This window comes from Eretmochelys imbricata, chromosome 5 (assembly GCF_965152235.1).
Source record: "Eretmochelys imbricata isolate rEreImb1 chromosome 5, rEreImb1.hap1, whole genome shotgun sequence".
In the NCBI taxonomy this organism is placed as follows: domain Eukaryota; kingdom Metazoa; phylum Chordata; order Testudines; family Cheloniidae; genus Eretmochelys; species Eretmochelys imbricata.
The window spans coordinates 19,386,348-19,399,060 of NC_135576.1; the positions used below are offsets into that span (position 1 = coordinate 19,386,348).

The 12,713-nt window shown below is 38.2% G+C and overlaps 1 protein-coding gene across 2 annotated transcripts in view; it reads right to left on the reverse strand.

Moving 5' to 3' along the window:
* The window catches only part of TCF4 (transcription factor 4), a 316,697-nt gene that overhangs the window by 107,270 nt on the left and 196,714 nt on the right, over nucleotides 1-12,713 (reverse strand). For both annotated transcript variants that reach the window (XM_077816689.1, XM_077816688.1), the window contains exon 7: nucleotides 12,284-12,333. In XM_077816689.1, the coding sequence (XP_077672815.1) occupies nucleotides 12,284-12,333 (50 nt within the window). The remainder of the gene's footprint in view (nucleotides 1-12,283; nucleotides 12,334-12,713) is intronic.

The window sequence follows — 12,713 nt, forward strand, 5'->3', positions numbered from 1 at the left end:
TGAAAGTGACACAGGGCCAGAAGGTTTCTGGGGCGGGGGGAGGGATTGTGGTTAAAATTAGAAAAATATGGGATACAACAGTCTCAGGATTCTGATAAGGTTACAGCGGAAGCCCTACTATTAAAAAAAATAAAAGGACAGTGTTGATGTATTTTTCATAACTTTAATAATCATCTTATTGTGGATCATTATGCCCTTGGAATCTCAAAACAAAGATTTTACATTCCTGAAATTGATTTCTTTCCATTATGTACACAACCCTACTTATTGCAGGGTTGCTCCTGAGTACTGAGCTTTGTAAAAACAAATAAATACCAATGCCCCCCGCCCCCAACCAAAATGAAGTAATTTTATTTGTTTTTGTTTTGTCTGTTTTTCTAAGTCTTTATAAGGCCTTCACACTGAGATATTGCCCAAGTATAGGGATACTGCCTATCTCTAGCTTCAATAAAAATGCTTAGGGTGTTTTTTCCTCAGCTGTTGATTAAACCATCTGTTTGGAGTGGCAAACATTTTGTATTCTTTTCAAAATAAAAACATATAAAAGATACTGTAGGGCTACTACATTTTATGCAAGAAAATTTCATGGATGCTTCGCTAGACATTTAAACACATTAATAATTATTAGTGTAATTTGTGCAGGTTTTTTTAAATCTAATCTAATCATCATGACAAAAAGTATTTCTGCATATTTACCTTTTCAGTGAAAATGTAAAAATACTTTACAGCAAAAATATAAAGAATTGTGATATAAAGAATTACATGAACTTTGCTAGCAAAATTAAGTAAGTCAGACTGGTGTTGATAGGATCCCATAAAGTTCATGATTAACTTTTTCATTAATGTGATCTTTCCCCCTTCTACATATTCATTTAGTTTTTGGATGGAATAAAAAATTTAAAACAAAAGACTTCCCAAGAACAGAATTCCCAAAGCAAATACCAGAATTCCCAAATACTGTCCACTAGAAATATTTAAAAGAATCTGAAGTTACCTACTACATAGAGAAAGAAATAGAAAGGAGCCATTTTTCCTCTCTAAATGTCTTGTACTAAAAATTATTCCCCAAAGCACAAGTTCAAAGAGAGGACTAAGTGCCAAATTCTTCCCTCATTTGCACTCGTGCAATCCCCCTGACTTCCTCCGTTAGCACCGGGATTCAATGGGTGTAACTAGAGTCAGAATATGACCCTAAGGGTGGATCTACAAATCTCATTTTCTTTCCTTTGTATATAAGCCATTTCTTTTCATTACAGCAGACATTCAATTCATGTCCCATTTGAACAAAACAAAGCAACAAACAGAAAACAGAACAGTGAAATGCCTTTACAGATCCTGTGAAAGTTTAAGACTGGGCATACATACATTCCCAAATGGAGTTCCACTGGTTTCAATGGACACTTTGCAGGATCGGGTCCATAGTGACAATTTTTGTTTCATGAAGCAATTTCACTAAGTCCAGAGTCACCACTCCTTTCATTCTTCTTTATTATATAGGGAATTTCAGAAAATTCTGTTTCACTAGGAGAGCTCCACTATATATATATATATATGCTTTAATGAAAGAGGGGAAAATACATTACACTGAAAGTTTGCATATCAAGTTTCAGCCCAAGGAATATGCACAAACTCCCCATGAATAGGGTGCAATATGCAGGCTCCAATACAACCATAATTCCAGTAGGAAGAGTAAATGCTGCTAAGCAAAAACAGCAATGCTAAAAGTGCTGCCTAAGAAAAGAAAATATGCTGAGTACTTACAGTATTTCAGTTTGAATTTATAGCAGGCATTTAGGAATCCTCTGTATTCAATGGCCAAACCCCTAAGTCCATGAGAAACACTTTGCTGTCCCCTGCACTACCTACATTACTCTGAAGAGGGAGTCTATGCTCAAGCAAAACAATAAAATCCACAATAACCATATGCCTGTGTTACCAGCTGCTAAGAATAGTCCTTCATTACTGCTGTTTTGGGCCCAAACAGTTAAATATTTAGAACTGTATGAATTTTGCACTACATTTTATTAGAAGTTAAAACATTTAAGGCCCAGGCGTAAAAAAACATACCATTTGTTTCAAATGCTATTGTGTGTTTAAAGAATTCTATATAATTTATTTAAACACACACACACAGTTTTATCAACAGCTTCACTGCATTTTAGTGTGTTGAGGTAGGGGGAGGGGGGAGACGGACAGACAAAAACCACAAAGCACTTTTGACTCTAAAGAAATGCTTTAAACTTTCCAGTGCCACAATTTTCAGCAGAACATCTTTTAATCAACCAACTCACTAGTTTACAGTAGATTCTGATATAATAATGTATTTGAAAAAAGTTTAAAGAAATATTGCAAATCAAGAAAACCCTAAACATTATTTCTAATTGTAAAAGTGCCCGTTCAAGTTAACATACTAGAAATGTTCATATGAAAAAATGAAGTAAGGGCTTGATTTTGCCCTGGGATACACTGTGTAGAAGGTTGAGAAAGGATGTAAGGCAGCACTGTGTGTTATGTGGGCATTGGATGATGGGTGTCCTCTGATGTTGCATGAAGTATATACAGAGAGGTGCATAACATGGCCTACCGGTGATGGGGATTCTGAGAACAGAGGACATGTCCATAAGCTGCTATGAGTGGCCCACACTAGTCAGCACTTGTAATAACGTATACACTGCTCTTAGGCAGAGGAGCACTACACACAGTGCTCAGCAGCACATTGCAGTAGTCCTCTAGCCAGACTGCTGTGGAGCTAGCTAAGCACTTTAGCCCTCACTTCACCAGCCCTCAGTATTTACTCAATTATATAAAAATCTTCTAGCAAATATCCCCAAATTAGTTCCTCTTTCTTCCCAACCCATCACCTAACGCCTCCTACCCAACCCCCTATTCTGCTTCCTTCCTTCCGAGTGCTCTGGTTGTTCCTCCTAACCTGGACCTAGTCATGAAACCCAACACTCTTTATGCATATTTTATCGTTCTCCCACTTCATCCGTCCTCCATCTCTGATCTAACTGAAGGTCATTTCAGACATACCCCTAACAGATCCCACCACCTTTGCTGATATTCTACCAAATCCATAATGGGATTTCAGCAAGTCTGGCATTCACTGCTAGGCTTGCTGCCATTTTCAACTCAAGTATTTCAGGGCTTCCTTGGGTCAGTGATAACCCAGAAACACTGCACACTTCTAACCCCAGGGAACCCCAGGATGCATGACATCTGAAGATGGCATTCAGCCCAGAAGATGCTGCCAGCAGTGATGATGCTGAGAACCCACCAAACTGTTCATTTTATGAGTTAGATTTCACAGTGGGCGGACCACTGGCAGCAGCAGAAGCATTTGAACAGATAGGAAACACACTTATCCAAATTGATTTGAAAAACTCCCATTTGGTTAAATTGGATATCTGAAGCTAAGGTTTAGGACAATTCATAAGGCTGGCTTTTTAAGAATAGCTTACTCCTCCTCTAATGTTTAACATTAGCATACATTCAAATATACAGGGAAAGCATAAACTGAATGTCTCCTAGTTCTCTGCTCCCCAGCTCTCCTCAGCAAAGTTATCACAGACTTCTCCCTCCCATCCATTAATATGTCCTTCCCATAGGAAACCCACACAACCAGACCTAAGCTTTAGGGAAATTCCAAGTGGCATCACAGTAGCATTTTCATTATCTTGGCTTTGGAATAAGATAGAGGTTTCCCTAGGCTCTGGGACTGAGTCATACACTCACTTTTCTGCCCAGATAATGAGGTCAAAGCTCTTAAGAGTGTAAGCATACTCAACGTTATGTAAGAAATATGCTTCCACTATGAATAAGGCCACCCTTAAATGTGATGCATAAAGAGGAGGGATGGTCTTGTAGTTAAGAGTGGGACTGAAGAAACCTGGTTTCAAAACCTGGCTCTATCACAGGCTTTGGGTAAGTCACCTAATGTCTCTATGCCTTTTTTCTCCATCAACAGAAGTGAGCTATTTGCTTTCCCCTACTCTTTGTTTTGGCTGTAAACTCTTCAGGGCAAGGAGTGTCTCTTACCATGTGTTGTGCAGTGTTTAGCACAATGGGGTGCTGACTCAGTTGTCATGACCACCTAGCAGGCTACAACCCCTCCTCTCTTTTTCTCTACTTTTAAAACTTCTATTTTAAAAAAATGACTAGTCCTTATGGTGATAGAAATACCCTTGAAAGCATGAACCAAGAGTCAATCTATGCAGTGATGCCTGACTGAATCTGCCAAGAGTCTTCAAGAATAAATGTAAGAGGTACAAACTGGTCCCATTCATCTCAGCGAAGGCCCTGTGGACCCTATGCTCTTGCAAACACGGCATTTGGAATTTTTTCATTTTGCAGTTTTATTGCAGCCAGGTGCCCAACACATTGGCCCAGATCTGCTGGAACCAGCTGGCTTTTTTGAATGTCCAGTTTGCCCCCCAAGGGCAAGATACCTGGATGATAGTGCCTGCTCCTTGCACTGTTCCATGGAGCCAGACAGCAGTGCCATTGCAGCCATCCTCCTTATCTTCCCTCTTCTATGGATTCCAGGCTGACTTCCCTCTCTGATGAACTCAGACCAAGACAGCTACTCTAGTACTTCAAAGCAGTTGTTGCAGTAGCTAGCAAAAGACTCTGGTGCATGCTTACAGACATTTAAAGGAGGGCCCATTGACTCATTTGGAGACCAAACATCCATCTTTGCTAAAAGAAACCCACTGACTTTTTCATCTGAAAGCTTATGGGTATACAAAATTAGAAGACTTTTATTAAGTGGCAGTTCCATAAATGAAAGCTCTTCGAGCATCACATTACTGGTATCCCTCAAATAATTAGGGAAACACTCAACACACCCTGCATTTTGGATGTTGGGATCTGCTTGACTGATCTGCAGAGAAGTCAAAGTAGATTCCTTCGCCAAAGATGCAGTCAGCTGATGAATTCATTACACAGTTACAAGTGTTTAGGAACAGCTGTTTAAAAGAAGCCTGTACTTCTCAATACAACTGGATGACATTACAGATGTGTCTTCTTCTGCCCTATTTTTAATATTTGTCTGGTATGAGTGGGCCACCCCCAGAGATTCTATCACTGATAGGAAATGCCATGGTAACGTGATAGGAAGAAAATAATCTGAAGCTTTAAAAATCAGTTTTTGCATCTGGATTGGCTTTGCTTTGCTTTATTGGTATTTTCATTGATGGAGCCCAAGCTATGACACCAAACACAGTGGCTTTGTGAGGAGAATTGCACTCCAAGCCATTTGGACCAAGAAGCTTTGGTGGCAAAGACAATACCAGTGGATCTGGAAAAGGTACCTAATGAGAATGTTAAAGTTGCAAACTCTATTAAAGCCTCTTCGCTATCTTATTGGAAGAAATGGGCACTCAACATCAGCAGCTCCTGTTCCGTAACGAAATTTGTTGACTTGCATGGGGCAAAGTTTTAAATAACTTGCTAGAGCTCAGAAAAAACTTCAGGATTTTCCTTGCTGAAAGTGGTTCTGCCTTTGCTGAATGTTCCACTGATCAGCACTGGCTTACTCTGAATGCTTCTCTCCAGAGACAGCATATAACATAGACTGCTCAACCTGGGGGATTGCATCTCCTCCTGGGAAGGTCAAAAACAGGTATCAACTGATTGCAACATCCCTACTCTTCCAGAAGGACGCACCACCCAGATGGCCAAGGGATCCTGGGATGGACCTTGTGACAGTCAGGCTCCAGACACTCCAAGGGGAGAACTCAGCAGGTTTAAACCCCAAAAATAAGTAGTCAAAGCAACTAACTGCATACTGCAGTACTGTATTATAAAAGTATATTGTGTAAGGTCTTTTACAAACGCTTGTAATGTTCTGAACTTGATGGCCATTATGAGATGAATATAGATTGTGGTTATGAATTTATGTATTTGTATATAGAGAGAAAACTGTGCTTATAATTGGTGGTGCAGTTTCACCTTCACCTTCCAGCAGGTGCTGGTCAGTCAGGGGCTGCTTCCCCAACCAGATGAGAAGAGCTCCAAGCACTTAGCTTGGTACAACCCAGGAAGAGACAACTGATGGACCATTAGAGTTAATGGGAAGACATTGAGACAATTAGGGATTTCCCCACTTTGAATATCTATAATGACTGAAGAAAAAACAAACTGCAAACCCTTTTAAAATGGAAGGGGTCTGAAGTGAAAGGCAACCAGAAACTGAGAGCCAGCCTCTAGGTAGGAAGCTGTCTGTGAAGTGAGCTGTAGCTCACGAAAGCTTATGCTCAAATAAATTGGTTAGTCTCTAAGGTGCCACAAGTACTTCTTTTCTTTTTGTGAAACACTGGATCCCCCATTCACTTAGGGGATATGTTGGGGAAATGTAAAAAGGGAACAGGTAACTTGTATTAGAAAGTGGATCATATCTAATATAGGCTGTGTCTACAAGCAAAGAAAAACCCACGGCTGGCCCATGCCAGCCAACTTCAGTTCACAGGGCTCGAGCTGCGGGGCTGTTTCATTTCTGTGCAGACTTCTGGGCTCAGATCTCCCACCCTGAAAAATCCTAAAGCCCAGGCTCCAGCCAGGAGACGCAGGACTGGAAGGGCTGTTGATGTCACCTTTCAAGGCGTAACTAGGCTGGCAGAAGCCAGGATGAGACCCTGTGATTATGGGCTGGGTACTAGTGTCAAGGATCTGAGCCATAGCAGCACAGCATTTAGGCTCTCCAAGCTATAGGGCAAGTGGTGATAGAAGCCCTCACTGGCCTAGGTGATCCCCAAAAATCACAGTTCTGATGGCGAAAAGAAGATCCCAGGATGGAGATGGTTGAGAACTACTGAATTATACAGGTTTCAGAGTAACAGCCGTGTTAGTCTGTATTCACAAAAAGAAAAGGAGTATTTGTGGCACCTTAGAGACTAACCAATTTATTTGTGCATAAGCTTTCGTGAGCTACAGCTCACTTCATCAGATGCAATAATTATTGCTTTTAATAACACGATTTATAAGACTAAAATCACACCACACAGAAGAGAGAAAATCAGATTACTAAAGATATCAAGTAGGCTTGTTCATGTTACTGGAAAGCTTTATTACAGAGAAAGATAACTTAAGACTTGGAAAACTTACAAGCAGTCATTGTTTGAAATGGTGACCTGGTTTCATCCTCAGCAGCCACAAGCCTCACTAGAGCATATGAGTGTCTGGAGGGAATGCTGTGATTTCTCTTTTTCTGAGCTTCTCCCTCTTCAGTCCTTTTAAAGTTATCCTCAACTTTTTTACTCTGTTCCTGGCAGCTGTTGCAATAGCTAGTAGGTTTTAAGACCTGCATAGACCTTTAGATCTCGGGTACAAAGTCGTTGTGGTGGATGGCACTTAAGCTTATGAAACCTCAAATCTGCTTAAACCTTAAACTCTAACCTGACCCTTAAGGCTTTACTCAATTCACCACACAGCATATATCTTTGTTCTTTATTTCTGTATACTACTCATCCAGTAGGCTCCTCCAAAATATCCCTTCTAACTGCTCTCTCTTTCTTTCTAGTCTCATTTTCACATTTTCTTTCATTCCACATCCTAAGCTTGCAATGCCATTTTTTCCCTTCTTCCATATGACCATGCTCCATTCACATCCCTTTTTAAAGCACACTTGTCTCACAAAGACTTGCAAGAACAATTTTCCCCAACATGCCCACAGGGCTAAGAGACTGAACTTTCATCTGGTGTATTATGTGCCATAACTATTTTGTCTGTGTCCAGTTTAGATCATAAATTCACTGAGGCAGAGAACATATCTTCCTTTCAATAGTGCAGAAGATACTGGAAGTGCTCCACGCTGTATCTACCAGTGGTTTCCAAACTAGGAAACTAGTGCCACTTGTTGAGGGAAAGCCCCTGGCAGGCCAGGCCGGTTTGTTTACCTGCCGCGTCTGCAGGTTCAGCTGATCGCAGCTCCCACTGGCTGCGGTTCGCCGTTCTCAGCCAATGGGAGCTGCGGGAAGCGGCACGGGCCGAAGGACGTGCTGGCTGCCCTTCCCGCAGCCCCCATTGGACTGGAGTGGCGAACCTACACACCCAGAGGTCTCGGTCCCTTTATGCTAGACATTATACAAGGACATACTAAGAGACACTTCTTGTCCCAAGAGATTATAATCCAGAGAGTCAAAGGAAGTACTGTCACCCTATTTACATACGAAACTGAGGCACAAAGATGTTGTGACATGCTCAAATTAACACCAAAAGCCAAGAAGAGTGAGAAACAGAATCTAGATCTCCTAACTACCAATACAATGTTCTGAAAACTAGGTCAAACTGACGATGTGGAAAACAAATCCAGACTTGAAATTTGAAATTGGCACGAGTTCCTGAAACCATGAAAACAGAAGAAGCGGAGATATTCTTCACAAAGGGCAACGTGAATGTGTTACGGAAAGATATTTTGTACATGCTATGTGAAATAGCATGCTGATTTACCTAGGAAGATTGATTAGGTAACATAATATTCGGTAAGTATAGAATATGTTGGTATGAAATAACATTCTGGGACTTGTATACTTATTTAAATCCAGTTTTTAGGGTTGAAAAATATTATTCCACCCCAAGTTACAAGTTTGTCCTCTTCTTGCAATGAAACGTATCTACAGTCCCCAACGGTGGCTGCACTTCAGCTGCAATAAGGGCTCAGATACACAGTGCTGATAAAGTGCTTTGAGATCGTAAGATGAAAAGTGTCATTCATTCATTCATTCATTCAGCCAGACTGGGGCTTGCTGTGGAGGCCAGACTTATGTTTTCTTTCCCCCACAGCCACTGCAGTGTTTCTGAATAAAGACAAGGCAGATCATGCACTGTTTGGAATGCACCTTGTCACAATAGGGTGAATTTTTAAAGATGACATTTGAGCCTTAACTCTGAACTTCTTGACTTTGTGTTTAACTCAGAACCTAATATTATTTGAACTCTGATTATTTTTACAGTTTAATTGCCTTTGCATTCAAAATCAACCATCATTTTCAGTAAAAGCAAGAGACAATGTATTTGTTACAACCGATTGCAGAAATTTTGTGTAAGAGCATTTATATATTCAACCAGCTGAAACTGCTCCCCAAAATCCTTTGTAACCCATCGTATAAATAATACTGAGACCAATTTAATACAAGCATTTTAATAGAAAGACAATAATATTTTCATCCTATCAGCTAAATACAATGTAATCTATTTACTCAATTTATAAATGCCTATTGTTTATCCAACATAACAGTCCCATCTAGGCTAATGTTGCAAGATGTATCACATACATAAACTCTGATCCTTTTAAAAGATGCATTATTCTTTTAGAGATGACAATGGTTCAGATTAAATCTATGAAGTTTGCAAATGGTTTCTCATGATACATATTAATGTATAGCACAAAGCCAAAGTTATATTTATACAAACACACTTATGTTATGCATCTCTAAGAATCTTTGTTATATTCTTGTCACTGAATATTTACATTTAATTTATCACATATTCTGATTAGGTAACACTGTACAATTAAAGTATTTGGGGGAAAAATGGTGGGGGAGGTTGCGGGTTTTGTTTTGTTTACTGTACACCTAGTAAAACACAATTTCAAATTTCACAAACTTAAGGGTGTATAGTCCACCTTAAGAATTATTTGGCCTAGAAATCTTATTTAAAAAACAAACAAACAGGTTTTATGAGAGTTTAAAAGGTTAAGTATTTCAATAATGTAAAATAGAATTTTTTTAAAAAGGTTTAAACGAGGAAGAGTTTTGATACCATTGTGCAAAAAAGTCAAATGCTTCTGGTTCTTGTAAGTTCAGAATCTGCCCAAAGCAAACTTTCACTGCAGAGTTTTAAGCCCCTGACTGTAGAGGTTTCTAACAGAAACACCTACCAACCTTATCTCCACAGTGAGACTAGACTGCAGACACCATCATAATAAAACTCTCTCCTTATGACAAGAATATAACAGTATCAGTGTAATTGTCCTGAAGTGGTCAGCTGTCTACAGGGAAATACTTTTAATTCATAAGAAATTATGGAAAATTGTTGTATGACAATGATTAAGCAAGTAGAAAACAAACAATATAGCACACAAATAGACTGTGTATCAGAAAGAAATATGCAAAATTCTGAATCCTGGAAAAAGCAAATTGTTAATTTTAAATATAAGATAGAAAATAGAGCACTGCATCTTTAAGCATTTCTGCCTTACTCTGCAAGTATGTGGCTTTTACAGCACAAAGCTATTCTGCCATTTCAGAACATTCAAAGGTACATTCCACTGTATTTAATATTATCCATATTATGTACTGGCTTGCTTCAAAATGTAAACAGCTGTGAGGAATATATCATTTGAAGTTGTCATATAAGCTATTAAAAGTTAAAGTTTCATCTAAATTAAATCCACGGCTAACTTCAAGCATAAAACACTCACAAAAACCTTTGAGGGGATATTAACTATTTCTGTAAAAGGCCAGTAAAAATACATAGCTAAGTAAACTTTAAAAATAGGTACAGTGACTTTTTAATAAAAAATGTCTATTACTAGCAAATTTGTTTTCACAATTTCCATATTTCAACAATAAAATGATACATATTCACATATGTCCAATATCACAAAGAAAACAATAACTGGAACATTTAAATTAATTGTATGCAGTGTTGTTGTAGCCATGTTGGTTCCAGGATATTGGAGAGACAAGGTAGGTGAGGTAATATCTTTTATTGGACCCACTTTTGATGGCTAGAGAGACAAGCTTTCAGATTTACACAGAGCTCTTCTAAGCTTGTCTCTCTCACCAACAGGAGTGGGTCCAATGAAAGATATTATTACCTCAGCCACCTCGCCTCTCATATTTAAATGGTGATATTCATAGTCTGTCCCTTTCAGATTTCAATTTTATTATTTCTAAGATAAGTAGTAGTGAGACTACAGTTTCTCACATTCACAGGAGTAAAAAGTGCCTCTTTAAAACATGTTCGTTTGTAAACTTCAATTTTAATTGGGTTTACAATAAAAACAAAAAGTCCATCTCAGATTAACATGTTAATTTGTTCATATATTCTGCAAGACTGATTACCACTTAAGTCTTCCTAATACCACACATTTATAGATAATGGAAATAATGGTTATGACGTGAAAAAAGTTGTCCGTTTTTCAGTATAAGATTTTTTTGTTTACAGCTATTGATTGAAAATCTATCCAATATATTTTAGCACAGATGTAATGCTTTATCAACCTATATAATAGTGCAGCACAAACAAAACTAATAGAAAGATGCAGAGAAAAATATATTCTTAGCCAACTAAAACTTACAAGCTATATTTATTGTAATACTTTATCGTCTCTATTAAGGCTATTATAAATTTACAGTACATTATGCTGAGATAAATACTTTTAAAAACTGCAATATACATTTGTTAAGCTTTTTTTGAGTAAAAATAAAAAGAAGACGAAAAAGAAGAATCTATCAAATTTTGGTAGATGAGATAAATCAAATGAAAAGTTATTTGGATCACATAAGAAACGATTATATACCGCTGAAAAGACTTTTCAGCGTTTAATTGCCTGTGATATAGATTTCAAGGTAAGCATTGAAAAAAATGTATCTTTTTAGCTGAGATAGTATCCATATTCCCACAAAAAAATTAATCAAGGATATTCATTACAAGTATATATCATATTTGGTGCGGGAGGAGAGTGGGAATCTGGGTAATTATTGACTATATCTTTATTTATTAAATAACCCCTAATGTCTTTGGCAACAGCTGGATTCCACTGGTTGACACCTGGTATCACACATTCAGACAGCTACCGATGCAGTTACTTTTATAACTCTAATTCAGGTACCTCAGTAGAAAATAAAGATGTTCTCCCTGTATTCTGGGCTTAGACCCATGTAAATTTCTCATAAATCCTTTCCACAAATCTCTTTTAAAATGCAAATCCATAAATCATCATAATACTGACAAAGAAGTTAACCAACACGTGAAACTAATGCTCATTCTATCCAGAGCCACACACAGGTAACTACCCAAACTTCAGGCATCTTTCCAGAGCTCTCTTTGGAGTTTTCCCTGCTGAAAATCAACATGACCAAGAAACATTTGTCCTCATCGTGTAATTAATCACTTCAAAGTTTGGTCAAGTGACAAGATTTTTAGACTATCCTTACCTTGTCTACAGTCTTTATTGATAAATGCTCTATGAGCTTGGAATTGGATTCATTTATAACCCCTTTTGATCAAACAAAGCAAAAGACAACACAAACAAGCTTGGCAGACAAGCAGTACTTACTGAAGATGGTAAACCTGGAGGAACTTTTCGAACTTTCTTTGTTTGTACTTCTGAAAAAAAAGATAAAATGCCATTATAAGACATTGTTAAAACACGTAACACCCATTGTTTCATGTTCTCTATGTATATAAATCTCCCCACTGTATTTTCCACTGAATGCATCCGATGAAGTGAGCTGTAGCTCACGAAAGCTTATGCGCAAATAAATTTGTTAGTCTCTAAGGTGCCACAAGTACTCCTTTTCTTTTTGCGAATACAGACTAACTCGGCTGCTACTCTGAAACCTGTCATTGTAAGACGTGTTTTCTTTGAAATTTGCTGAACAACAAGCTACCTGATTATGCTTTTTCCAGCTTTAGTCTAGACTTCTAGCATTTTGGTAAAATAAAATGGACACCATTGCTACTTACTGAGATCAGGAAGTTTGATG